The 27,504-nt window shown below is 46.6% G+C and overlaps 3 protein-coding genes across 10 annotated transcripts; 2 read left to right on the top strand and 1 right to left on the bottom strand.

The window, feature by feature from the left end:
* Positions 1 to 512: 512 nt before the first annotated feature.
* LOC147187730 (zinc finger and BTB domain-containing protein 2-like) lies at positions 513 to 13,994 on the bottom strand. Of its 3 annotated transcripts, XM_086100456.1 has the most exons (4): positions 10,060 to 10,338; positions 5,584 to 5,671; positions 4,418 to 4,598; positions 513 to 3,848 (listed from the first exon to the last, which is right to left on the bottom strand). In XM_086100456.1, exons 3-4 carry the CDS (start codon positions 4,588 to 4,590, stop codon positions 2,525 to 2,527), a joined length of 1,497 nt encoding a protein of 498 aa, XP_085956582.1. In that variant the 5' UTR covers positions 4,591 to 4,598; positions 5,584 to 5,671; positions 10,060 to 10,338; the 3' UTR covers positions 513 to 2,524. The 3 variants fall into 3 exon arrangements, with proteins under 3 accessions (XP_085956582.1, XP_085956583.1, XP_085956581.1); XM_086100457.1 differs by lacking the exons at positions 5,584 to 5,671; positions 10,060 to 10,338 and adding an exon at positions 13,885 to 13,994; XM_086100455.1 differs by lacking the exon at positions 5,584 to 5,671 and having other exon boundaries at positions 10,060 to 10,336.
* On the top strand, positions 13,176 to 15,822 carry LOC147187729 (damage-control phosphatase 1-like). The gene is made up of 5 exons (XM_086100458.1): positions 13,176 to 13,269; positions 13,606 to 13,711; positions 13,910 to 14,151; positions 14,244 to 14,409; positions 14,482 to 15,822. Exons 1-5 carry the CDS (start codon positions 13,211 to 13,213, stop codon positions 15,268 to 15,270), a joined length of 1,362 nt encoding a protein of 453 aa, XP_085956584.1. The 5' UTR covers positions 13,176 to 13,210; the 3' UTR covers positions 15,271 to 15,822.
* Positions 15,823 to 16,369: 547 nt separating this feature from the next.
* On the top strand, positions 16,370 to 27,150 carry LOC147187728 (estrogen receptor-like). 6 transcript variants are annotated; one of them, XM_086099626.1, is made up of 12 exons: positions 16,370 to 16,463; positions 17,011 to 17,091; positions 18,494 to 18,919; positions 19,467 to 19,690; positions 20,681 to 20,797; positions 22,228 to 22,347; positions 22,629 to 22,807; positions 22,907 to 23,060; positions 23,495 to 23,633; positions 24,825 to 24,958; positions 25,507 to 25,690; positions 26,241 to 27,150. In XM_086099626.1, the coding sequence occupies exons 2-12, from the start codon at positions 17,024 to 17,026 to the stop codon at positions 26,515 to 26,517; spliced, it is 2,022 nt and encodes a 673-aa protein (XP_085955752.1). In that variant the 5' UTR covers positions 16,370 to 16,463; positions 17,011 to 17,023; the 3' UTR covers positions 26,518 to 27,150. The 6 variants fall into 6 exon arrangements, with proteins under 6 accessions (XP_085955752.1, XP_085955755.1, XP_085955750.1 ...); XM_086099629.1 differs by lacking the exon at positions 22,228 to 22,347; XM_086099624.1 differs by having other exon boundaries at positions 22,629 to 23,060.
* The last annotated feature ends 354 nt before the right edge of the window (positions 27,151 to 27,504 follow it).

Here is a 27,504-nt window from a genome sequence, read left to right as displayed (position 1 = left end):
TCGATGTGATTGAACATGTAAAATTCGTTTTGTACACGGGGCATTTTTAAGACGCCGAAAGACGATTTAAAGGCATTAGCCCGGTTGTTATGGAGCTGTGCTGCTAAAGACTGCAAATTTCCCCAGTGTGGGACTAATAAAGGTTATCTTATTTACAAATGCGTTTCATGTTTATACTTCCCATTTTCTTGAAAGGGAAATGACTTTTTCCTTTCACACACATTCAATTATATAGGTCTGTTCAGTTTGTAATAATAATGTGTTCCCTGTCTGATGGGTGCAACCCGTTCTCCACAATACGGTTGCTGCTTTCCTAGATCACCTACCTCTTGGGAAGCACTGGTACAGTCAATCAAAACTAGGCACTGAATACTTTTTCATAAATCCACTGTATTGGATCTCGGATTGTGTATGTGCTGAGCATGTATCAAAATCGGTGTTGACATTATTGATGTCATTCACCACACCGCTGAATCATTTGAAAACACGTTAGCAAAACAAAAAAGTCAGCGTTATCAAAAGACACATTTTATTGTTTGTTCTTCACTATTATAAAAAAAAAGCTGTTGATAGAGGAAAGAAAAAAATAAGAGTCACATTCCTGAGAGCACATATTGATCACAGTAGATGTCAGACGAGCTTTGAAAGGGAACATCAGCATGTGTTATGGGATGGACTCGTTTCATCCTGATGTCTCCATAACATGTGACACAAACGTATATCGGACGTTGTCAAACTTTGTCATCTTCCTGAGATAGCCACGTCTTGCCCACACACTCACCAAGCAGTGAATGGCTTCAAACAATATATATTCACAATGTTCCTGTGAGCAACACAGACGTGTGCATGGTGACGCACTGCAGCGCGATCTAGCCACAAAACTGGAAGAACTGCAACACTGCAACCACATCTTTGCACCTTTTCTGAACAACAAATATTCCAAACTATTTACTTATTACTTATTCGAGATGAGAAGAACATGGGTTGAGCGAAAGTAACGATAACCATAAGAGGAAAGCATCTCCAAATGTTGTGTTTTTTTTATATCCCCAAAACAAAAATAAATAACATTGTGTTTTGGAGAAAACAAATTGAGACAGATGTGTTTTGTCATTAAAAACGGGAATAAGGACCAAAGGTTTAGAATTGCTCATTTTAAAAATAAAAATATGTACTTTTTTTTTTTGGTTTGGGGATTTAAAAAAATCATACAATACAATTTGACAAAAATGTTACTTGGTTTTAGCAAATATTACTTTGTGCGAACCACTTTCAATAAAAGAAGAAAATGTGGAGAAATGTTTGTTGGGGATTCAAATAAAAAACACGATACAGGCTTTTCAATGAAATGCACCAGTTTCTTATGTTATACAGAGATGGAACCCATGAGACACCTATCTGATCAGGCAGTCACTACGATTATTACATGTTCATCACTTGAGGCTACAGTTAAAAACTATCCGTCTCGTCCCATTATTTCGACTCTGAAAGCTACATTTTCATCACAATACTGTAGTCTCTTTTGTAAATTATACCACTGTGTATAAAATTAGAACTATTTAAAAGATTCAAGTTTTCACGAATGCTTTTTCTTTGATTAAAATCTAAAGGTTGAGGAAAATAAGTGTGCTTCCCAGTGGTGGATGCCATATTAACAAATGAACAAGGTGCACATTTTTCACTCAATTTTACGATCACCAAACAAAACAAAACCCCCCCCCCCAAAAAAAAAAAAGGAAGACGTCAAAATCACAGATTGTCTCGGGTGCGCGTCTTTTGTGGACATCAGCTGCAATTCTAACGCGTCTCCCTGCAGCAGAGCATTATGAGCTTCTAAGTATGGCCTCACAACTACACACTTAACCTGCACGTCGGGCCCCTCGCTTCCTCTTTGAACGCTAACGTCCCCGCCACAGCTCGAGTGACGTGGGACGCGTCGTTTAAACATTTATCCACGGTCCTACTAGCGCACTGCATCGTTCAAGTACTCGAATGCTCTTTGTCACTTGTAAGACAATTACACGCAATCGCAGAATGACAATATTTTTTCGGCTACTGCCTCTGTCTGTAAGACATTTCTGCTAATGTAGTACTAGTACAGTACTTGTACTAATGTGTACTTGTTCTTCGAGTGTGCAGTAATGCACACGCTGAGGTGGAAAATGACCACTAGTAAGACTAACTGGTGCGCTGAATTATCTTACAAGGATAAAAAGAGTACTCGTAGATGAACATTTCAATGCACGAGTAGAATATTGAATAAAAATGCGAGAAAAAAAAACGGCTTTCCATAGACAAGATAGGATGGCGCTTATTTCCCCTCGTTCTATTCAAGTCGATGAGAATGGGGAACACACACACACACACACACACACACACACACACACACACACACACACACACACACACACACACACACACGCAAAGATCTTCTGCACAAAAACAAAACCCAGACTGAGGCCTTTGAGCTTAGTCGTGAGTTATAATTTAGTAAAAAAAAAATTTTAAATGGCAGTTTTGGCGTCTACTCCACCAGGGGGTCCTCGGCCTTGATGGCCTCGAGCGGCGTGCCCGAGTTGGACAGATCCGAGCCGTCATCTTTGGAGAGCTCGTCGTGCGGAAGCATCAGGGCGGCGGCCCCCGGCAGCCCCGCCAGGCCGCCCTGCGTGAAGCAAAGGTGCTTGATGACCTCGTTGGGGCTGGAGAAGGTGGTGGCGCAAATGTTACACTTGTACGGCTTGGACGTGGCCAGGAACATGGCCTCCATTTGGCTGCTGTCATCACCGGCTGCGCACAGCTCCATGCTCTGGCGGTCCACCAGCGTGTAGGCGTCGGCGCCCTGGTTGAGGCACACGTGGCGGGCGGCCTGGTTGGCGCGGCAGAAGCTCTTGCCGCAGGCGCTGCACTTGAAAGGCTTACCTGTGTGGATGTACATGTGCTCGCGCCAGTGGCTCTTCTGGATGAACTTGCGGCCGCACGTGCAGCACTCGTATTTCCGCCGCTTCAGCTCGCGGTCCAGGTCGCCGTTCTCCAGGTTGTCGATGTCGGCGATGTCCGAGGGGGGCGGCGTGTCCGCCTGGGCGATCGGGATGCCCGCGCCCCAGCCGGAGGCGGACGCCTCGGCGCGGGGCGAGTCCGAGTTGTTGCCGGAGGCCAGCGTCTGCTCGCCATCGCTGACGATCTCCACGGCGGCGACTCGGCTCGCCTTCAGGAGCGCCTCGGCTTCCGCCGCGCTCTGCTCGGCGAGCGTTACGGGCGAGAGGGCGTTGTGGTTCTCCGCCGCCTGGGCGTGCTGCAGCAGGTGCTCCCTCAGGAGGCTCCTCTGGTTGAAGCGACTCCGGCACAGGTGGCAGGAGTAGTGCTTCCGGAAGGACGAGCTCCTCTTCATGATGCTGGGCTTCACGTGCAGGATGGCGTTGGCGGAGGCGATCGGGGACTCCGACGCCGCCTCCTCTTCGGTGGGCTGAACCCCGCTGGTGGACGCCTCCGCTTCCGGAGGGGAAGCGGCCGGCTTGGCCGCCGCCGCCGCGGACGGGTACTGGGCCTCCGAGCCCAGCGTCTCCATGTCAACGGGCGAGGAAAGCGGCAAGCGAGCGGAGAGCGCCGCCTTCTGGTCGGCGATCTGGATGCCGTAGAGGGAGGTGGAGAGGTTGATGCTCTGCTCCGGGTGCGCGTACACCGACTGGCTGGCCTCCTGCAGCAGAGGGTAGGCGTGCAGGAAGCGGACGCCTTGCTCCAGACGCGTGGGGTCGATGAGCTGCGGGGCCAGCTTGCCTGTGTACATCAGGTTGAGCAGGTAGCTGAAGATGTCGGGCTGGATGTCCGTCGCCTTCAGACGCACGCAGTCGCTGAAACAACATCGGACACGAGTGTCCTTCAACTGGGGCTCGTGTCGAAAAACACATGCTCTCGAACATGCAGTCGACAGTTTACTTTGACAAAGTTGTAGACGACATCAGGGGTGGCAGAAGTATGGCCCATTTAATTCATTCAATACCAGCTAATTCTGGACCCAGTCTGAAAAGACGTTTAAAAACGTCTTTGGGAGTGAATGAGTTAAAAAAAAAAATCTGGCAGAGTATTGACATTATAAACTGCCCTGTCACATTTGTTGCGTTAATTGAGCCATTTAGCCAGGGTGCGGAATCGATTGGTGATTAATGATGTCTTGAAGCAACATGGAGTGAATTGACTAATGTGGCTGCAATCTCGTATTGGGGCTCTTTGTTGAGAAAATTTCAAATCGGGATTGTCAGTAGCTTCTTTGCACAACAGTAAAATAGCACGCCGCTAGCTTAAGGTGGTTGCTTCGCTCGTTCTTGAAGAAAATTGACGACAATATTTTTTTTTTAACTTGGTACAAGTCATCCACATTGTGGTTGTGTGTGTGTGTGTGAGAACACACTGTTTCTTGTACCTGTCCTGGTGAATAAAGAGCATTCTGAAGTAGTTGGAGAAGGCAGCGAGTACGGCCTTGTGGGCTTTAAAGAACACATCTCCGATGGCCACGGTGCAGTCGCACAGGAAGCCAAACTCTCTCTGAGCGTTGAGCTGCTGCAGCAGGATAAGACCGTGGTTGGCCAACTCCATTCTTCAACCTGCACGCACACACGAGCACACGCGCGCCAGTCAAGTTTCCTGTCTGCGACGAGACCGGAGGCGACAGCGACCGCACGGGGGTGGGGGGATGATTTTTTTGAAAGGCTCCAGAGCTTAACGGCAGAGTGGCGGCTCAGTAAACTCCTTCGAGAATTTGTGTTCAAAAGTGACGTGCGCACTGGGCTGATTATGAACATTTGATTTCCTGAGCAGTGGCGCTCATATGATAACTGTGGTCAAGCGCCGTCACACCAGGATCGGTTCAGACAGAACCCCGCTGTCGGGTTGCTGGGCAAACGGACCCATTTAAAAGTTAAACAAACAAACAAGCAAAAAAGTGTTTTTTTTTGGTGTTGTTTTTTTTTCTGTAACAATAATGTTTTAGGTTTCGGACACAATTGGATAATGAACACGCCCCAGGTCAAATTGACTCAGGAGCATTATGCTGCACCCGAGCATAACAGGAGTTTTATAAGTAAAAGTTAAAAAGCACAAGTCAGTGCTTAGTGGAGAGAAAGGAGAAGAAAAAAAATGGCATTTATTAGACGACATCCAGCATCATCAAGTGCTTTAAAAGGGACTGTTACGACTTCAATGAGCTCTCGACTTTTTTTTTTTTTTAAGCATTTTGAAAAGGAATGAAACATTTCACACCGAATTTACCCCTTTAGAGACAAATTAGATTCTACTAATGGGCTTTCAACCACTGTAGCAAATTTTCGTGTTCAGGAATGCAAGTAAATAACATTTTCTCTTTAAAAATATCATTTGGGTCTCACATCTTCGGCAGTGCGGCCTAGGAATTGTTTCCAGAAACATAAAAGTATTATTTTAGCCATTTAGGCAATCCAGTCATTGTTTGCTTTCAGCAACTGTGGCATACATCATATATTTGATGGTGGGCTAATACTTTTTTTTTTTTTAAGGACTGTAGTTACGTCGAGGTCAAAACCAAACATGAAATACTGTTGCCTCCAAACATACATTCACCGTAGCTCTTGAATACGAGGTGCAGAAGTTCAAAAACGTCTTTACCGCTCCATTTACACGACACTATGTTCCCGGCGGGCCGCTGTGGACAAAACAGGACGGATGTGAGAAAACAACGGGCGGACGGGGGATGAGAAAACGTGGCAGGCCGTGAGCGCTGCGAATGCCTGGCCCGATTTTTTTTTTTTAAACCGCCCCAAAGATTGCACGGCACAAATGAGAACCCTAACGGTTGTCAGTCACAGGAGAACGGGGGGCAAATGCAACAAAAGCTGGCAGAACGTCATAGAGCAAACAAAACTGGCACTCAGAGTCGGGACATCAGAATGTGACATGACGGGAGGAGAACGTGCGAGCATCCGTGGCAGGCCGCCTTTGAGCTTCCGGTACTCGGCGGAACAAACTAAAGACAGCAAGCTCATCAGTTCCAACAACTGCATGTAAGTTTATGTCATTGGGTAAGTCACCATTTTGCCATGGTCTGGAAGAAGACCATCAGATTTAGAGGGGAATCAACTTCACGGTCCAAAGACTTTTGCCCAAGCACGACTCTGTTTTTGTCATTAAGGCTTTTGGGTCGTGTGAAGTCAATCTCACGGGACATGTCAGAGCGCCATGTATCCCCGCTGACCAATCGAGACGAGTTGCCGTCGACCCCCCCGAGGTCATTGGGAGGACTGGGGACGGCTTGGGGCCATCACATGATCAGGGCAGAGGGCGTCGCCTCACATTCCTGAGACAGAAACTGGTTCTAAAATCAGCCACCATCGCCACCCCACCCCACGCCCTTGTGAAGGAGGATGACGGACCGGCACTTTCTCTGTACAGGAAGACGGAGCAAGATGGGCCATAGCGTGCAGTGCAAAACCGTGCTACGTCACTGAGGGTGACCCGACTATGGGACTCTTGACGCCAATCTTTTACAGCAAGACAGATTAAAAACTGTCGTTTTGGTCATCGTAGTAGGAGCAGTAGAACGAACAGAATTTGCAGTAGCGGCGCAAATACGAGCGGTATCCGTAGCAGACGCGTCAGGGGTCGTGTTTGTATTCCACGACTGTGACTAGCCATCTTCATCCACATAGGACATGTAGAGAATGCTGACAAAAGGTATTCGAACTTTACTTGCTGCCACCCGCTGACCTGGCATGCATACTACAGTTGTTGTTGTTGGGGTTTTTTTCCGGTCGTCCTAAACATTGATCACCATTGATAATTTACTCTCCTGGTGAATTAGACAGCATTACTTATAAACCGGAGACTTATTGTACACAACAGCCCATCTTGCCATCTGCCTCGACCAGATGGCCGCACACCCGGAGTGCGGTGCTGCTACCCTCGGGTCTCTCTCCTCCCCGTTAAAAAAAAAAAGTGGGGGAGGGGGGTGCATGCCACTGTGGCCAAGTGTTTTCTTATGGGGGTCTAAAAAATATCATTTTAAAAAGGACTCTCTTGTCAATACAAAAACAAATATGGAGTGTTTTGTGCTTGGCTGGAGTCTTTCTCAGTTGACTGGGGGCAATCCATGGAAGTAGGCGTGTATTTAAACGACCCCCCCCCCCCCCGGGTCTTTTCTCTGCCGTGACCGGTGTGCGATTTGTCCAGTTCTGCCACATTTCTCACGCTAAACTCGAGTCTATAGCAATTGGTTGGTCACGTTCAAACACGTGTGGTGGTCTCAACTGTTCATTCTATTACAGAATGGCACGACGTGTGGTTTCCGAAGGGGTAAAACGCCGAGCCCAGCTTTGTTTCGGTCTGCCATTGCCAACAGCCCAGTTGATCGCATAATGACAATAGTCGACTTGCGGAATATTTTGGGCTATTTTCTGTGGAATAAAAAATATTTACGGCATCTCACCATAGAATCTTGACCGTTTTCAAAACAAAGTAGCAGGATACGGGAAACAATCAAGGCACCGGACTGACGTCTATGAACGACTTCTTTGCTCAAGCAACAGATCAAAACCAAAACATCAACTTCCGGCCACTTGGACAACAGGAACAGGAACCAACAAAATTTGACTTCAGCCACATTTCAGTGATCTGCTTTAAAAAAATGTTGCCTGACTGTCCAGTCTTTTTTTTTTTTTAGCTCAGATTCAATGATGAATCTGTTTTCCTACAATAGTCAAAAGCTTTGATTGCATACCTAATATGTTTTGCTTGCTAAAAACACAAAGGTGACATTCACCGGACTTTCACAAATAGTCACTAGTGGTATTTATTTACTCAAAAGGATGGTGATGGTGGTGGTGGTCAGGTTTTGGGGGGTTGGGTTGGTGAGTCAAGGCAGCCTTCGATTGAACGCATTAATCGAATTAAAAAATATATATTAAATTTATGTTAAGCAAGAGTGAGAAGGCAAGATCAAGTCAGATTGTGTTTGCAAGGTTGACAAGCTTGTTTTGGGTCGCAAAAGAGTTGAAATGCAGTTGACAGTAGATGATTTAAGGGATGCGTGCGCAAACAAAAGCCTCTGAGATAATTATTTACCTCGTTTTTTTGCTTTCGGTTCCAGAACTGGCGTCACAATACAATACAATACATGCTGATTTATATAGCGCTTTCACAACAGCGGCAGCTGTAACAAAGCGCTTAACAAAACAGTTAACATAAAGTAAAATAATAAACACGACACATAACATAAAACACGGACAGTCGTGCAGTCCTAACCACTTTTCCGTCACACGCTTTGTTGTTTGAAGCCGTTTGAGATGAAAGAGGAGAGAATCAAAGTGTCCTTTAACCAGTGGATCAGAGACGTCATGCTCAAAATGTGCACACGTCGGCTACAAGCTAAGTTTCAAAGTCAACAAGAAGCTGTAGCATCCATTGACGAAAAAAAGAGATTGGCAGAAATGTTCCAAACCCACACAAAGTTTCCCTCTTTGATGTAGGCCAGATAATTAACCAGCAAGTCTAAAAGGATGTCCTGCATCATTTAGTGAGGGGAGAATTGAGGCAGGAAAACTTGTGGCTGCTTCACCGTGACAATGCATCTACATACTGTACATTACTTTGAGCACCTGACAGTTCCTGGCCATGAAGAATAACGAAGCACTTGAGCAACCTCTCTACATACCTGACCTGGCTCCGAGTGATTACATACCTGACCTGCCTCTGAGCGATTCTTTGCTCTTTCCCAAGGTCGATGGGTTCATGAAGACATGGACGACACCAAGAAGGTCGTGACAACAGAGCTGCAGAGGATTCTGGAAGAATGCTTCCAGGGTTGCATGAAAGCACAGCAGAGAAGGCCAGGAATGTGCACTCGACTCCAGGGGGATTCGTTCGCAGAGCAAATCTTTTAATTTTAATAGTCTGGATTTGAAATATATCTTCTGTAAGACCACTGCTGGAACTTCTCCGATACATTTCCGAAGCTTCAAGTCACATAATTCCGATTTTATGCTTTCAAGTAGCGCGACTAGGACATACGTCATGGCAGCGTAAATGGGGATGGGGGACATGAAGTTGGAAGTTGACGATTAGTATTCACATTAGTATAGTGTTTTGAGTATCAGCGTAGTCGTGGAATGAATTACACTCATCTCAAGGTGCCACCGTTTCATTTTAAGCTTAGGTCTATGAAGAGGCAGATGTTTCATTTTCAGTTGTACAATTTAATCTGAAACCATCACATATAAGTGCCATGGAGGACCCAGCCTAAAGAGTTTGGACACAACTAAAGACAACCTTTTAACACTCATAATGTCAGCAAGGGCCAATTTAGAGTCTTCAATTAATCTTTTATTTATGGTTTTGGGAGTGTGGGAGTAGAGAAAATCCACAAAAGCTTGGAGCCAGATTCGAATCCGGGACCATTCAACTATGAGGCAGACACAAATTGCACTGCAATAATTTAATCCCACTGGAGGAAAATGTTGTCTTGCACCTGTCAGACAAGTTCAATTAGAATTCAAAAGATAGAATTAGTGTAGACTGGACCCCAGTTGTGGTAGTAAGACAATTGTTTGTAGATGGCATAGCGCCGCCCCTGCTGAGAGGCAGACACGTGGAAAACTCACTTCCGTAGTACGACTTTAAATGTATCCTCACCGCAAACATTTATCAACTGTAAGGCAGCAGGTGAGTTGGGCGTGAAATGGGTTTTTAAGGCGACGGAACGGTGCGAGAATGAGAAGGCAAACGGTAGATTAGACACGCTGAAAAGCGGGACACGGCACCGACCACAGCGCGACGTGCCCGCCACCGCTTCTCGGTGTGCTACAAGCTAGCGCCAGAAGCGGACGTACGCGCACGCGCAAGCAAGCACACAGACAACCACGTAAAGAGGCAGGCGCGCGCGCGCACGGACGGACGGACGTGAGGGGGATGGGGTTGCGAACGATCACGAACTTCTCCGTATGACGCGCACACTCTCAAAAAAACAATTAAAATAAATAAAACATAACGGTGCTTCACTTGTTAGTCAATGATCGTGTTCGTGTGTCGCCAGCTTTTTACCGTATCCGCTGCTCGTCCGTCGAAATTGTCGTCGCCTTGACGCCACCGCCGCTTGGTTTTTTTTTGTGGTTGTTTGTCACCGGGCGGGGACACGTCCGTCCTCTCCGGGCTCCTAGCAGCTTTGTAAGCCGCTCGCTCGGCGGCGGAGAGGGTCGTCGGTTGTTTTCCGGTTAGGGGGTTTTACGTTACAATCACATGACTGTGGCGAAGGAGCCCAGCCAAATGCGACCGTTGCAAGGATCCGTTGGCCAAGGGGGCGGTCGCGGTAACGTTAATTCTAACCCCCCTTCCGCCCCCACCTACACACACGCCACCAGTCCAAGCGGTGTCCTTTTTTTTTGTTGTTTTAAACCGCCGTTGGAGCCAAAAAAGCCCCGCGGAGACGAGCCGGCGACTTTAAGCCACGGCGGCTACATGCTGGCTGCTAACTCATTCATCCGACTACAACGTGCCACTATTTGTTTTTAATGCTTAATTAAATATCATATGCAATTCCTTAAAGGGCCCCGCACGGCGAAACAGTAGCCGACAATTTCGCCTACGTGTCTATTTGAATTAGGACAGAATACTTGATAGCATCTCATAATTAAATTACCCACTGACACACTGAATATGTGAGACCTGACCCCCGTCTTATCTGAACATCATCCTTAACAATCCTCAATTCTGTTTCCACAAACTCCTGTGCTGCAATATCCGACCACTTCCAGTTAATCATTTTATGTAGATAGTTTAATATGTTTGGTCTGACTGCAAAAGTGTTGAAAAGGCGCTCTTATACAGTAGTTGTTTACTCATTCCATGCTCATTTTATTGCCCATGCCTTGTTAAAGAGCATCCATTCTCATGCACAGACAACCTCGAGAAGCACAAAAATGTAGTAGCATGCCAGTACACAATTTCAGGATAAGGCTTATTGGGCACTTTTTAAGTCTTACTTGATTCAGCCTTACTTGATTTCAGAAATTAATTGAGAATAAATCAATAATACAGGAAGCGATATTTTAAAAAATTTGGACCAGGGGTAACCTAAAGCGGAGTACACAGACAACCACTCACGTTATCACCAAGTATGAACTGAACTAAATATTGAACATATCGAACGTTTATGATTATCGACTCACCGTTTTCCGAGAAAATCGGGGAACGATTACCCACAACAAATCGCACTCCGCTTGATAGTTGTTGAGGATAATCTTTAAAAGACATCTGACAATGAGGCCTTTGCTGAATTTGATCACGAGGGGCTGAAAATGATCAAATTTGTCCCAAATTTGGGTATGCGCGAACCCCGCTAAAAGCCCGTGGGCGAGAGGATTTGATCCAGTTGGCAATTCAATTCTACAAAACACGAACCGAAAAATTCTGCTAGACTTTGGTCCCATCATTGCATATTTGCTCCTGAATTTAGTTTGGCTCCGAGAGCACTTTCCTACTGAAATGGCCCCTTCTTTAAAACCACTTAATGAAGTCGTGTGTTGTCATCGGAGGCGGCCATTGATTGGCGTTATTCTTTTGGAAAACAGTGAGCCATTCAAGACCGGGGACAGGGAGTCCACAGGACGCTGGGCTGCAGCCGCTTGGCGGGCCGGAAAAGTCGGGTATGTAAAAGGAGACATGGGCGGGAGGGACTGTCCTCTGAAGCGGGGCCCTGTTGTTTGTCCTATCAACAAACAACATCTGATCATGTCTGTGACTAGAGGCCTGTGAGGCAAGGAGGCGCACAAAACCTTTGACAAACAAAAGCACCGGTGGAGCGGTGTTACATTTAAATGGAAACGGGACAAAAACAACAACAACAAAAAAAAGCTTGTTTACTTATGCTGGCGGGCTCCCAGCAGGTAGCCGAAGCACTAACACCCGCTGACTCGGGTTTTACTTTAACCTCCTTATAGTCATCCTCGCTATCTGAAGACAGCGTCACACGGGATTGTCCCACCACTAAATTGATTTTGGATCCAGCCATAAAACCAACGGCATAGCCTGCAAAAACTCAGCGGACAGCAGCGTGAAATTAGCCTGACGTCAGCACGCAACTGTGTGACAGCACCTCCATTGCCGCGGATGCAACCGGGTCAACGCCACAAGCATGTGCCGGAACACCTGTTTAAACAGGACCTTTCACGTTCAACCGTTGCCCTCCCCCAAACTCCGCGTCCTTTGGAAACCGGAGTGGTGAGTCACTCCCCTCTCGGTCTAAAAAAGAAAAAAAAAAACTCCACACACACACACACACAAACAGATCCGGCTAGGCTGCAGCCCGGTGGGGGGAAGGGAGGCCCGGCCCGGTGGTGGCTGAACACCGGAGGTGGACGCAGCTGGACTCCCACACTCAAGGCCCCCCTAACATCCTGACAATGGGCCGGCGTGTTCCCATAGTGATGGCGTCAGAATCAATTGATATGCCTATATTTTCTAGACAAGCAGGCAGGGTAGCCTGAGGCCGATCGCTTGGTCACGCAGAGACACTCGGGAGCGACGAGGGACGTCCCAATCCCAAATGAATTGCGCTGTTTTTCAACAGATGATTTGTTTTCCATGGTTGGCTCTATTTGGAAATTCGACAAAAACGCAAGCCGACATGCAAATACTGTGTATCACACACACACATGTGTACTTCGCAACATTAATTTCTTACCCTGATCAAAATATAAGCACTACCCCACCTTCCTTACTTTCCCGCCAAAAAAAAAGCCCCCGGGGGTTCAAAATCTGCAATTTCCTGATAGGACCAACCCGCGTTTCCCTGACAACCGTTGCCACGGAGAACCCGGGATGCCCCAAGATGAGGGCCGCAAATGTATGTGAAGTGCGGCACTTTTAGCAAGCGACTATAACTTACGTAATCGTGTTATTTATATATAAAACCAACAAACAAACGTGTTCAATGTTTTTCAGCAGCGGTTATGTTGGTGGCCGCTAAGTGGCAGCAAAGCACCATAAAAGAAACAACTCGAACGTTTCTGTCATTCTAGAAACAAAAAAGCTTAACAGTTGTTCTATTTGTCCTCTGGAACTACATAATTGGGGTCTGACAAAATATTAGTAATAATTTCCGAATGACTAATTTTAACACATACACCCAACGCTTATGTTTAGACGACTTTTAAATAAAGTTGTGAAATTGACGAGTAAGTCAGCTCCTACAAACATGGCGGCCAACCAGACTGGCGACGTAGTTCCTTCTTCTCTGTCAGCTAAAGTAGTTGGGTATGAAGGGTGACAGCTTCTTGAAATACGTTTCCGTGATTCTAAACAATGTAGTGTAATGTAGTTATTCATTATCGTGTCTATTAACGCGTAATTAATGTGGAGGCGAACGTAGTCGAACGAGAAGTAGCTTTAGCATTCAGCTTCCAGTGTTGCACTGCACGACTGGCTGTTAACGTGAGGGGATACAAATCCAAATATTGATGTTCGGAATTGTACAAATCATGTCCATCTAAAAGTGTTCAAACCTACTTAAGCATGCTATAAAGTAGCTCGGCACGGCTGATGCCCCGAGTTAGCATTTAAATGGAATGCTGTTTATCTTCTTCCTTGTAGGTCGTTTGCTTACTTGACTGTGAGAGACCGATTGCCCACCATCCTCACAAAAGTCATAGACACAATCCATCGCAACAAAAACAAGTTTTTTGAAGAATATGGGGAGGTAAGGCTACATACAGTACTCCCAACAATTCGGGTGAAATGGGAGTAGAGTCCTTTCAGGTTAACTTTACATAAACGAATTTAAAATTGAATGCACATGTGCAATTATTTCATTCACCATTGCATGTTAAGTACAAAGCTTTCGTTTATTGTATTGGATGTGTAAAATCTGACCTGCTTTGTCAACTCTTGACATTAGGAAGGAATCCAAGCAGAGAAGCAAACCATTTCTCTGCTGTCCAAGCTGAGGAACGAGCTGCAAACAGACAAACCCATCCTCGCCCTGACGGACGGCCTGGAGGACACGGATTCTTGGAACCGGTACCTGCAGAGACAACAGGGGCAGTGTGGAGGCCAGGAGGTAGTCAGCTGGTTCAAGTCGCCGTGGCTATATGTGGAGTGCTACATGTACCGCCGGATACGGGAGGCCCTCTGGCTCAAGTGAGAAACACACACACACACCTTCACACATCCTTGCGTATTGTCATGTTGACACAATGCTGGGTAGTCATCGATGATGTTGCTGTTTCCAGCCCTCCCATCAGTGGCTACGACGTCTTCAGTGAGGGGAAAACTCGGAGCTTCTTTGAATCTCAGCAGGCTATCATGGCTTTATGCACTTACTTCGAGGCCTTCGACAACAAAACGCGAGACATCTCAGAAAATCGACCGAGGGAGTATTTCAACAAACTGCTCCAGGTCAGTAAAACCAAATGACATTCTCACATTGAATGCCAAATTGTTGACCGTGCTTACTTGACTCTTTAAAAGGTTTGCCTTTGGGGGAACAAATGTGATCTGTCGATCTCTGCCGGCATGGACAATTCGCAGAAGATCAGTCCCATCGACTCTCTACTCGCCCTGCAGACGTTCATCTTAGTGGATGACTCTGACGCCGTGTGGTCGACGCTCATTTCTGCCCGGCAACAGAGACAGTCGGGGAAAAGGAGCTCCAGCCGAGTGGACTTTGTTCTGGATAACGCCGGCTTTGAGTTGGTCACCGACTTGGTCCTGGCCGATTTCCTGGTGTCCTCCGGTCTGGCCGGGGAGGTCCGCTTCCACGGCAAATCCTTCCCGTGGTTCGTCTCTGACGTGACGGCTGAGGATTTTCATTGGACCATCCGTCAGACCATGGCGGCCAATCACAGGTGGATGTCCCAGAGAGGGCTGCGGTGGCAGCAATACGTGAAGGAGGGCGTGTGGTCTTATCATGACCATCCCTTCTGGACGCAGCCCAACGAGTTTTGCGACATGGCAGCCGACGCCCCGGACCTGTACGCCGCTCTGCAGGTGGCGGACTTGTTGCTGTTCAAAGGCGATCTCAATTACAGGAAGCTGGCAGGAGATCGCGACTGGGACCACACGGTGGACTTTGACACTGCACTGAGGGGATTTGGACCGGCACCGCTGTGCAGTTTGAGGACTCTTAAGGCGAACATTCAAGTGGGTCTGCAGCCTGGCCAGGGGAGCAAGCTGAGGTCTCAAGACCCAGACTGGATGACCTGTGGAAAGTATGCCGTGATTCAGTTCTACGGTCCAAATTCGGATCGGCAAGACTGAGCTCACAATCAACGATCAACTCTCGCCTTCAAAGCCATAACATGATGATGTTATTGTCACTTTACTGTTTCATTGAGAAAGCACTGAACAAATTGTACATTTTCATCTCTCTCAGGAAGTTATTATACTTCAAGGAGACGTTAAAAAAAATAAAAAAATCAGTCAGGCATGTGTTAAAATGCCAATACAAAAAATGGAAAGAACAAATGAACCAAGTCATGAAACTATCAAATGTGTGCTATGTCTTCATGTTTACAGGTGATCAAGTTAACAAAAGTAAGCTTCAGGTTGTTTGATTCTACTTAACTGAAGGAGAATGTTTTCATTAGATTGTTCCTAAAATGTACAAAAATTGTGGGGGATTGGGGGTGGGGGGAGAGGACTTAAACAACATGCAGTAAAGGCAGCCAACAGTGCACGCAACAAACCGGCGACTCTCTGACTGATCAAAATGCATGTCTGCACTTCAAGCCCTTATTGCCACTGTGGATTCCTGGCGAGATCTTATCCTTCTAATGACCGACTTTTCATCAAATAAAAGAGCTGCAGCGACTCGAGTTTGTCTCCTCCCTGATCCCTGTTGTCATTTTACACACGTGAAATATGGCCTGAAATATTGACCTCATTTGCATCCAAATTCCCCTCTTACGAAAGTAGCGCTTTTTGATGTCAACAAGACCAAAACAAAAAAAAAACAGTTACGTCAGCACGACGCAGCCAAGTAGCGAAAGCTAAAAGTGACACAGCTGTACAAATGCCCCATTAATATTCACTCGTCGTGTTTTTATTCTGCCGTTACAGTTGACATGTTGACCTCCTATATTCGAGGTCAGGTTAGACTCGACTCTGGAGCCCGCCCAACTGCTGTAGATGCAAAAACTTGTATGGCAATGCTAAAGGAGCTTTAAGTGGCCCGAAATTGAGCCAATTAGGTGATTTGGTTGGCTCCCTGTATTTTCTTGCAATCTAATACGACTTCATTTTGTCCCCCTCTGGGGAAATGCAATGAAATATATATATCATCATCGGGGCTAGTTGTTTTCCACTTGACCTGACATGTTCTGAAAATGGGGCTGTTTACTCAAGAAAGAGATGGGAAAATGAAGCCTCTGCCAAAACGCTGAGCTCTTCCTCTCTCGCCGGAGGTCGGCAGTCGCTTTCGACGCTCGCACGAGAACGAACGTGGCTGACAGGTAAGCAAGCGCGCGTGCAAATAGGCACGTTTTAATTCAAGCTCCTGATTGTTTGGTGTTTTATAATCTCTTTGCAGGGTTGAGGCAGCAAGCCTTCTTACAGCTTGTTACTGGTTTTCGGCAGCGCAAGGCTTTTTCTTTACCTTGACATGTGGCACTGAAACGTGCAAGGACGCCTGACGCGTGGAGTAACTTTGAGGGTCTTTTGTTTGCACGACTACTGCCGTCCCTTTGTTTGCTCTGCGGTCGGTAGAATAGCCACAAGTTGGCATCATGGTCCAAATAAAGCTGTATTAATGTCATGAAACGATGAGGAATACAAAATACTCAGTATCTCTTTGATTCCATCATCGGGAGTAGGATTGTGTAATTACTGGCTGGCGAAATGAGATTTGACCTCCTGCGTTGTTTGCTGTGTTATGGTGACCTGGCGCTCAAACGCACCGCCGCCATCGATTTGACTGCATCTTTTAATTTGTTTATCCTCTTTTTTTTCTTTTTTTTTTTCCGCCCTCGCCACTGTTCCACCGTTTCCACTTCGCCCAAGCGAGTCGAGCTGAATGAGCGCGTGTCGAAGGGATGAACGAAACGAGCCCTGCGGCAGAGAGGACGCCTGGCGTTTAAAGAGGTGAGCGGCGCTTTTTGTCGTCTTGTTGCTTTCAGGCCGCTTGACTCGTACGCCGCCCGTCCTCGTCTGCGCTGTGATTTGATTTACCCGAGTCTCAGGTGTGTTCAATAACGCGGCCGCTTCTACGTCAATGACAAAGATCAGCTAAATGAACTATGAATATTCCGAGAACATCCTTTCCTGCATAAAACAAAGGTGGCGGAAGAGGAGGAGGAGATGATGTGGCGGCGTGGGACGGGACAGTCGAGTTGTACGGGAAGCACGACTTCCATTTTGTACGCCTTGGTCTATTTGTCTTCCCATCCTGACTAGACATCCCTCCTAAACATTAGAGGAAAGACGGGCAGGAAAGGAGGTTGGCAGTTGTCTTCTGGTGGGGGTCCGGGTGGAGGGGAGCTGAAGGAGAGGCAGGAAAAGCAGGGGTTGGCAACTGGGGGCTCGGGGGCTGCAAGTGGCCCTTGCCCACCCTCTGAGTGGCCACTCTATTTATTGATTCTCCTCCCAACCCCAAAAAAAAATAACTTTTTGAATGTGTGTGTGTGTGTGTGTGAGTTGGGCGGGGGGTTGGGGTAAATTAAATTATAGATTTCCTGGACGCCACATTTTAGCGGTTCAACACCCAGAGATTCACCTACCGCAGATTTTATTTCGTGGGAAGCACATATCGTAGTTTTATCAAGAATCATTTTTTTAGGTTTAGGAAAAAAAAATTCCAATGCATTTAAACGGGCACCAATTGTACTCTGGCAGAAAATTTTAATTAGGGAATTTTTTTTACACTGATTTAAAAAAAAATTGTATTTTTTTTTTTTTACACCTCAGGTTTTCAGGATATTTTCATTCTTTCAGTTTGACCTATAAAATAGTTGCGCAATACGGCTTTTACCGTGCATTCAAATTTAGAGTTCTGACGTTTCAGAAAAAAAAAACACCTGTTGCTGAGCCTAACCCTTAATTCATAAATGTTACCAAATATATTAGATATGATATTATTGTTCTGAAAACGTGATGTGCTTGAGAAAGAAACGAGGACCAATTTGGCATCAGCAAAAGAAAACATTACTTGCATCTCCGATTAAAACCTTTTGTTGACCAGTGTTATACGCGGCTTTTTGCTCTTCGCGGGTTGCCGCGTATTTTGTCAATTTTGAAAAAGGCATTTTTTTGTGTGGCCCCCGTAGTAGTGCTGATAAGAAAATGGTGTACCCCACATCGTCCAAGTTGCCCATCCCTGAGAAAGGACAAGAAGAAGAGTATCACATCTGTATGTGTGCGAGACACAGTGGAAAAGGAGAGAGAGCGCCACTCGTTCCTGCCCCCACCCACCCTCTCTCCCCGGCAAGTGGAGAGCAAGTCTAAATCATGTTGCTTATCAGTACTGCTCTGCTGTGATGTTGCTCAGGCAGAGCCCGGCAAAGAGCAGAAAGCCTTGCGGACCGCCGCCGGGACCCGGCATCCGCCCGGCCGCCTCAGAGCTGGAGAACCTGTCCCCGCCGCGCCCGTCGCCCCCGTCTCGCGCCCCCCTCAGCGGCATGCACCCCGAAGAAAGCCGGGGGTCCGGTGGGGTTGCCACGGTGGACTTCCTGGAGGGAACGTACGACTACGCTTCCCCGGCTCCGGCCCAGGCGCCGCTCTACAGCCACCCCGTGCCGGGCTATTACTCGGCACCCCTGGAGACCCACGGATCGCCCACGGACGGCAGCCTGCAGTCACTGGGCAGCGGGCCCACAAGCCCTCTCGTGTTTGTGCCCACCAGCCCTCGACTCAGCCCATTCATGCACCCCCCCGGCCATCACTATCTGGAAACCACTTCAACACCCATCTACAGGTGAGACCCAACCCTCTTCAACTTTGTCTGTCACGCTCTTTGTCACTTTCGGCATCTATCGGGTGGGAGGTGATGCCCCCCCCCCCACCCCCAACCTAACTCTGATTGCGCTTTGCTGATTATGCAACTCCAAACAACCGCTACGACAGTTTACTCGCCTTTTTTTTTTTGAAAATCAAGTCTTTTTATCTTGTTAGCCGAAGGACAGCTTGGGGGGACATTCAGTCAACAGTGAGTGACCCCGGCGGTACGCAAACACTAATTACTGAATGTGACAGGACTGTTAGTTTAATCTTTGACTTGATTCAAAACATGGCCACTATCGCTGCGGACGGGATCGAGCTGCTTTTTAATTCCAGAGATTAAGCACCACTCTGAGGGACCTTGAGCAAAGAACAACACGTAAGAGCGCCACGGCAATGTTTCCATATGTATAAAGTGAAATCGGAAACTGAGTTTGCATTAAGGTACAGATTATCTTTGAACCGAATGCAGCCGTGTCATCGAGAATTGACAAGTAGGTCAAGAGGAATCGTACCTGTGGCAGGTCCAGCGAGACGGTCAGTCAGCAGCAGGCGTCCAGAGACGACCAGTGCGGCACCAGTGACGATGCGTACATCTTGGGGGGCTCGGAGGCCGCCGCCATCGGGGTCTTTGAGATGGCCAAGGAGACGCGCTTCTGTGCCGTGTGCAGCGACTACGCCTCGGGCTACCACTACGGGGTGTGGTCCTGCGAAGGATGCAAGGCCTTCTTTAAGAGGAGCATTCAAGGTAGGCACTACTTTCTACACAAAAAACAAAAAACAACAAAAATAAGACTATTTTTCACAAATTCAGGTTTGTAAACACAATATTAAGCACAGTACCCATGGTGAGACTAGCGGGCGGGCATGGAACATTTTGTCGAGAATTTTTTGACTTAGACTGTAAATTGGAATTGGTCACTTGGATCTACAAAGTAAATCCATTCTTAGTCTTTGGAGTCTTGAGCTTGACAATAACGGGACTGTTATAAGTGTTGTTGAAAATATGACCTGTCAAGTTAAGAAAGGTTTTGCAATGGCGAGAGTTTGACCGTTGAAAGGATTCTCATTCCATATTTGCTTTGGGGAAAAATAACAGGGGAATGATACAACCCCTGAGCGTGTCATCGAAATGACAGATATTTTCCTTGGCTCATGGGGCACAATGAACAACAACAATAAAACAATAATTCTGCCTAGCAACAGGCTGCTACTACCTGGCAGGACCAGGAACACAGATCTGATCAATAAGTTCATGTTGACTGTGACTTCTTCATGTCACCAAAATGTGTAGCGAGAAAGTAGCTCTCCTGTATAGATTTAAAAAAAAAGTATAACAATGATTGATTCCGTCTAACCTTGACAGTGAAACAAACAATCAAAGAGAAGCTGGCTTGTTGCCACGAGATGGACAAAGAAGCAAAAATATTTTTCCAACTTACTTTCAGTGTCCAACATCCCTCAGGTTGTGCTTGTACAGAGCAAAAGCTCCATCTGCTCTGTGTGGCTTAGTCATATTTGTGACGCCATATTGATGCAAAGAGCGGTCAGAGAATCCAATAGTCTCCATGGCAATGACAAAGCCGAGGATGCCACCTTTTAATTTCCTCCATCACAGATCCATTTAAAACGGGAATGGAGTGTTCCTGGACACTAAATAACCTCAATGTGAACTGAACACTGGAGCAGGGCCCCTTCAAGTCTGTAATAGATTTTTTTTTTCCTTCTCCATTTTTAGGTCACAATGACTACGTGTGCCCGGCAACCAATCAGTGTACTATTGACAGGAATCGCAGGAAGAGCTGCCAAGCGTGCCGACTAAGGAAGTGTTATGAAGTGGGCATGATGAAAGGAGGTGGGCAGGAACACCCAGAAAATTCCTCTTAGTCTTCAAACTTTTCTATATTAAATTGATTAAGTCCATGTGACACCAAGTAGGAGAGGCTCCGAATGCGAAAGCCACAAATATATCCATCCACTGGCATTCTTCAGGCTAAGTTTAACTTTAACCTTGAAGTGATTTCCTCTTAAGGAGTACGAGCGCTGATTAGTGCACACCCACACTTTTGTTTTCATACTTCTTGAATCTCTTAAAACTATGTGCTGCTAGCCTGCTGACTTCTATTTCAAGACCATGTCACCCACTCTCCAGCTATTAGCTGTTAAGCATCATGATTCATTTTGTCCCACAAACACAGTATTATATGTATACACTATTTCCTCATATAGTTACTGGTCGGCATTTATTTTCTCAACTCCAGAGAGAACCAAGCATATATTAGGAGTTAGGGTTGGGCAATTAATCAAGATCTAATCGTGATTTAAAATTTGGCTTCTCACATACAAAAAACATTCTAATCGAAGAGGCTGCGTTATCGTGAAGAACGGCGCGGTGCTTTGGCAATTCAAATATTACAATTGTCGCGTTTTAATGACATTGACACGGCAAATAGTAATGTCAATGTAGAATCCCACTGACAGGCGAATGGGGAAATTAGCATCGACTCTCGGCAGGTATATTTATTCAAATAACAAATTTTCAAGCCCAAAAGTTGGAGAAACACATCCGCATAGGTAAAATAATCATACTCACAAGCACGCATTCTTACCAATCTGTAAATAAATTAGTTATATTAGTTGAGTTTCAGCGCGAAGTTCTTCTTCTACTCTTAATGCATTCGAAGTGTGTACTCCGTGGATGCAAAGGCACCACACTGCCCCCAAGGGGCCAGCGCACGCACCCCAGTCAATCCCTCGATTTTTAAAAACACAAATAGAACAAAATAAGCTAAAAAATGAACATGTTTAAGACAAAAGGGAGATGCTTATTCACCGTTTGACTTGCGGACCAAGATACAAAGCAGGAAAGGTGAGGATGTACTGGAGCAGAGTAAAAATGCAAGAGGCTTGAATTCCACATGGTATTGTACAGGGTCACTTAATAAGCCAAACAAAAAGATAAAACCTAAAAAGAGCGTTCAAGAATAAAGTGTTCAACACGCAGGGATGACTGGGAGTTTTAGTAGTTGACAAAAAAAAGCACGTTTTGCACTCAATGACTAATGATTTTATTAATTGAAATCTCAATAGCATAAAATAATTGTGATGATTATTTTTTCCCCCATAATTGCCCAGCCCTATCTAGGCCTAAGTAAAGGCATCAATTAGGGGTAGTCATGAAATTCTCTATTGATCTATGTTACATTCTTGGTTAAATAAAGTAAATAATATATTTCATATGAAACTGGAGATGAACACAAACATAAGAATGCATGCTCACAACAGTGTGGAGTGAGCACAGCGAGTCAACTGGAAGGCTGATCCCCATAAAGATGGCGTTTCCACGTAACGTAACTGCTTTCATACTGTGCAGGGAAGTCGTTTATAACATCCAAGTGGCAGCCGGTAAGACTCCTCACTTCAGTGCATCTGCGACTCTTGACGTGCCTCGGTAGGTGCTGCTGTTGTGGATAGTGACGGCGTTACAAATGGGTTTAGTTGGTTAACTATTTTTTATGTCCGTTTGTGAACAATATTGTCTGTGAACTCAGATTATTACAGTTGTCACTTGTTTCTATCTGTGGGGGGGAAGTAGGTGTCGACTGGGTGTTTTTTGGACTGGAAGGTGCTACGTGAAGCAATACGGTAATCCGTTCTATTTGGTATGGCACTGCTGTTTCCACAAGGTGTGCGCAAAGACCGCGGTCGCATTACACGGCGTGACAAGCGGCGGACCGGCGCCACGGAGAAGTTGACCAAAGAGACCGAGCATAGAAAAGTGGCCCCCCAGGACGGGAGGAAGCAGAGCGGCAGCGGAAGTGCCGGTGGGGGAAGAACGTCGGCGATGGACATCCCTCCTGACCAGGTTCTGAATCACGCACAGGAAGAAACTTCCAAAAAGCACATTTCAATGGATGGAGCCATCATTCAATTTGAAGACTGTGTTTCTTTTCGCCCTCGTCAGGTGCTTCTCCTGCTACAGGGGGCCGAGCCCCCCATATTATGCTCTCGACAGAAGCTGAGCCGACCCTACACGGAGGTCACCATGATGATGTTACTCACCAGCATGGCTGACAAGGAGCTGGTCCACATGATCGCATGGGCCAAAAAGCTGCCAGGTAAAGCCCGAGTAAAAAACGAGCTACTCCGCCAGACCTCCCAAAACAGTATTTAAGTCCACGGGATCATGAATTAACCACTAACGGAATAGAAATATACCATTGAGCAGTGCTTCTCATCCGGTTTTAATTGCAAATGAGAGGACGGACACCAAGGGTAATATTGCGAGGCGGGCCGAGTAGCGGCGATAAGGCTTGTTGTGACAACACGGCGACTACACGTGGTGTCATTTCGGGCCGACAGCGACAACAACAGAAGCCGCGGCGGCGACGACAGCGGCAGCTTGCGTTATTTTGCGTTGAGCGAGTAGGCAGAAGCTAATCACTGTGACTAATCATCCGACGAAGCCGTCTGGATGCTCAAGCGTGAGTCACAGCCGCGCGGCGGCGAGTGTCAAGTGTGCTGTACGCGTGTCACGTGACTTTGTGCTCAGGCTTCCTCCAGCTGTCCCTGCACGACCAGGTGCAGCTGCTGGAGAGCTCGTGGCTGGAGGTGCTGATGATTGGCCTCGTGTGGAGGTCCGTCCACTGTCCGGGCAAGCTCATCTTCGCTCAGGACCTCATTCTCGACAGGTAAAAGAGGAGAAGGAGCGTTGGCCTACTTCTTGGGAGGGGGGGGGGGCTGCTCTTTGCATCTCCATCACACTCTCACACAACCCCCTCAAGAGTGACACATCAGCATTGTAGATTTTTCCATTTCGCACCTTAGCGGCCATTGTGCCATCCCAACACGTCTTGTCATACGGTGTCATACAGTGAAAGACTAATTATGTGCCCCCCGCGGCGTAGAGAGGACCCCCTATCCCTCCCTCAACGCATCATTATCCAGCTTCGCTGACAACCAGGACAGATGTAATCAAAAGCCTCGATGCACAGAATGATAGAAAATGAATAGCGACGGAGAGATGGAGAGTTGCGAGGACGAGGAAATAGAGATGGAAGAAGGGACGGCTGTCCCACCCCCCCCCCCTCCTTCCTTCAGCCCTTCCCGCGTTCTGAGTAAACAACCTGACCAATCATCACTTCTACCTTTGTTAAAAAAAAAAAATGACAGATGAATCAGAGGCAGACAGAAAAAGCTTTTAGCTTGCTGTGCCTGATGGTCCCATTTGATCGGGAAATGGATTAGCGTATTATCTGTAAAAAGCCGGCCCCTACCGTAAGTGTCCTGCCAGATTGGCCGTGATGACTAAAACGCAGCGGGTCAGGGTCGACGCATTCCCTTAGCTGCAGCGCCACCTTCGCTCTGATAGCATCCGACCTCCTCCCCGGGCGCTTGTCTGCTGCGCCCGAATGTCGAGAACCGAAGACGGTGGCTCCATTAACTCCTCAACCGGACACGTTATTTGGCTTTTGATGGAGGTAATAACATCCAGCCATTTTTGTGTAGCGCTTTTCCGGGGAGGAAGCTGAAGCTTATCCGGCTAGCTAAAGACGCGGCGTACTGGTCAGCTAGGCTAACAATCATTCGCACCTGTGGACCATTGAGACGCTTCACTCAAGCTAACGTGCATGTTTTTGGAAAATGAGGGGAAAGGCTGAGTAGTTGAACCCAGAACTTTAAAATGAGGGGCAGACGCGCGAAAGCACTCCTTGTGTAGTAGCAACACTTCCAAACAAGTTGTGCACTTACACAATAACTCGGATGACACGTGACAAGATATGGAAAGCGGCTTTGAGTAGTTTGCGACCGTGACTACTCGAGGTCGTTGTTGATGACTTCAAGGATGAGTCGTTGGCGCAATGTTTGTTTGTGTCGCGCAGGAGTGAAGGCGATTGCGTGGAAGGCATGGCGGAGATCTTCGACATGCTCCTGGCCACCGCCTCCCGTTTCCGCATGCTCAGACTCAAGTCCGAGGAGTTCGTCTGTCTCAAAGCCATCATCTTGCTCAACTCCGGTAAAGCTGAGAGCTTTCATTTAAATCCGTCCCAAAGACTGGCGACGGATGCATCTCATCGCAACGCGTGCTCCTTGTTGATTGTTTGCGCTCTCGGGAGTGGATGCGTCCCGACGACACCCGCTGACCCCGTAACTGGAGCGCGAACACGGTGTCCCGGAAAGGGCCCGTCAGCGCCGGTGATGCTAGCAAGCGTTGCCACGGCAACACGTGGCAGCGCGCACAAAAAAAAAAAAGGCCGAGCTCGCTGTGAAAGGATGAAGCTATTTGGCAGGAGCGGGAAAGCGAAAATACCAAAGAGATGACGCTGGCGACTCAGCTGCATGAGCCGGATGGACTTGTGATTGCTGCGTGGGCATCCAAACCGCCGCTCTCGACCTTTTATATAAACTTTCCTGCACTACTTCCTCAAATAGTTGCACTCCTAGACAGCGTGACCCAATTAGTAGTCACAAACTCGTACGACACAGCACTGACGAATCTAAGCGAGACGCAACATTTCGAGTTGTGGCGACTGAAGAGATGATTGCCGCGCTTCTTCCATGCAGGCGCCTTTGCGTTCTGCACGGGCACCATGGAGCCGCTTCACGACGGCGCGGCGGTGCAGGGCATGCTGGACAATATCACGGACGCCCTCATACATCACATCAGCCAATCAGGATGCTCGGTGCAGCAGCAGGCCAGGCGGCAGGCCCAGCTGCTCCTTCTTCTCTCTCACATCAGACACATGAGGTGAATGATATATATATTTTTTTAACTTCTCAGTGGTGATGGGCATTTTGGCAGTCAATTAACTGAAGTACATCATGACATCAGCTCAGGCTTTGCTATGGCAACTCCTCCATTATTCTGGCACTGGCTCATCGGTTCATTTTTGTTTCAGTTTGAGTTCTTTTTTTGTTTGTTTTTGTTTTAAATTCGTTTTCAGAGCGAGTTTGATAGTTTTTTTTAGTATTAGATTGAGTTTTTTTTAATATGTATTTTGGGTGCATGTGTAGAGTAAAACTCAACAAAAATGTTATTTTAAAAACAACCGTCCGTAAATAAAATACAGGTGCTATAGAAGAGTCCACAGACTTTGAAGTAAAATAAGCGCAGTGCGTAGGACTTCGAAAGTTACATTGGCAAAGGCGGTCTCACTTTCCATCCCTTGTTTGCCAAGTGGATTGATGTGATCTAGTGGTACAGTAAAAGCACCACAACTCCCAGATGACTGTTCGACCTTCCTTATTCCGACGAATGCCCATTAGCGTCATGCTAACATTTTGATGTACGCTTGCAGTAACAAAGGCATGGAGCACCTGTACAGCATGAAGTGCAAGAATAAGGTACCACTGTACGACCTGCTGCTGGAGATGCTGGACGCTCACCGCCTGCACCGTCCAGTCAGAGCCACACAGATATTGTCCCAGCCAGAGAGAACGCCTCCTAGTGGCAGTCACGGTGCCACCTCCAGTTCAGGAGGCCGCAGCGCCCACGAGAGCCTGAGCAGAGGCCCTCCATGTCCAGGCGTGCTGCAGTTCGGAGGCTCCCGCCCCGACTGCGCAGAAATCCTGTGAAAACAGACAAAAAATCAGTGTTGCAGTTGAGGACATTTGGTGATTATTTATACATTTCTGACATCTCTCTGACATAACTCGACGCTCTTTGATTTTTTTTCAACTGGTTGCTCACACGGCTTCTCCTAAGTGCAAACTGCACTATTTGAAATTAATGTTTTTCATTTTGATTGCCATTCAACCAAAGTGCACTTCCTCTTATCTTGAAGGGGCTATTGGGCATTACTTTCATTTGTTTGCATAATAAGCTGTGATTAATTACGTTGGTTATTTTTACCTGCCAGCTGAGTACCAGCCTGTCTGATGTCAAATGTTCGCAAAACTATTACCAGTTTGATTATATTTGTAAACACTATATCGTTCAGTGTTTTGTGTTTCTGTCCGCCGCAATGTTGGATTAAAAGAAAAAAAAAATGCGCAAATTACACAGCTTCAAGTTTGAGCCGAACTGTCATTGGGTAGATTTATTTCCTTGCACTTGTTTTGTATTCACTGGTGATTATTTCTTGTCTTGTTTTATCACGATTATGTGGTGAAAAGTACTCACTGACAAAAAAATCTGTCTTTGGAAATTTAAATATATTGTATGTCAACATTTACTTGGAAAAACATTAAAAAGAATTTTGAACCATGGGCATGCCTCAAAGTGTTCATGATTTGTATTTTATATATATTTTCTCTTAAAATAAAAAGATTTCTTATTCTATGATCTTTACCCCCTTGACTTACAGAACAAGCAAATGACAACGAGGTTATACTCAGTTTTAGTTGTGCATTTCCCTTCTGGGAATTGCTTGACTGGTACACCAAACAAGTTTTAACCTGAGAAGTAGTTTGTGTTTCACGTTCAACTGTTTAAGATAGGACTAATTATCAAACTGAATGGCTCGGCTGGTGCATTTCTCTCACCGGACCTTCTTCATGGAAGCCACATAAAAAAAATTGTCATAAACTCAAATTAACTACATTTATCGTCCATCCATACCA

This window comes from Hippocampus guttulatus, chromosome 20, assembly GCF_054856545.1.
Source record: "Hippocampus guttulatus isolate MCC_2025c chromosome 20, RoL_Hgut_1.0, whole genome shotgun sequence".
Lineage (NCBI taxonomy): Eukaryota > Metazoa > Chordata > Actinopteri > Syngnathiformes > Syngnathidae > Hippocampus > Hippocampus guttulatus.
This window is presented reverse-complemented; position numbering and strand designations above follow the sequence as displayed.

Bases quoted from the DNA above. Each gene is read 5' to 3' on its own strand.
- LOC147187729 (XM_086100458.1), top strand. From the start codon at position 13,211: ATGGCGGCCAACCAGACTGGCGACGTAGTTCCTTCTTCTCTGTCAGCT. The intron at 13,270-13,605 runs GTATGAAGGGTG...TCTTCCTTGTAG, and splicing joins CTGTCAGCTAAAGTAGTTGG to GTCGTTTGCTTACTTGACTG. The intron at 13,712-13,909 runs GTAAGGCTACAT...TCTTGACATTAG, and splicing joins TTTTTGAAGAATATGGGGAG to GAAGGAATCCAAGCAGAGAA.
- LOC147187728 (XM_086099624.1), top strand. From the start codon at position 17,024: ATGAGCGCGTGTCGAAGGGATGAACGAAACGAGCCCTGCGGCAGAGAG. The intron at 23,634-24,824 runs GTAAAAGAGGAG...TGTGTCGCGCAG, and splicing joins CAGGACCTCATTCTCGACAG to GAGTGAAGGCGATTGCGTGG. The intron at 24,959-25,506 runs GTAAAGCTGAGA...TCTTCCATGCAG, and splicing joins CATCATCTTGCTCAACTCCG to GCGCCTTTGCGTTCTGCACG.
- LOC147187730 (XM_086100457.1), bottom strand. From the start codon at position 4,590: ATGGAGTTGGCCAACCACGGTCTTATCCTGCTGCAGCAGCTCAACGCT. The intron at 3,849-4,417 runs GTACAAGAAACA...ATGTTGTTTCAG, and splicing joins CTCTTTATTCACCAGGACAG to CGACTGCGTGCGTCTGAAGG.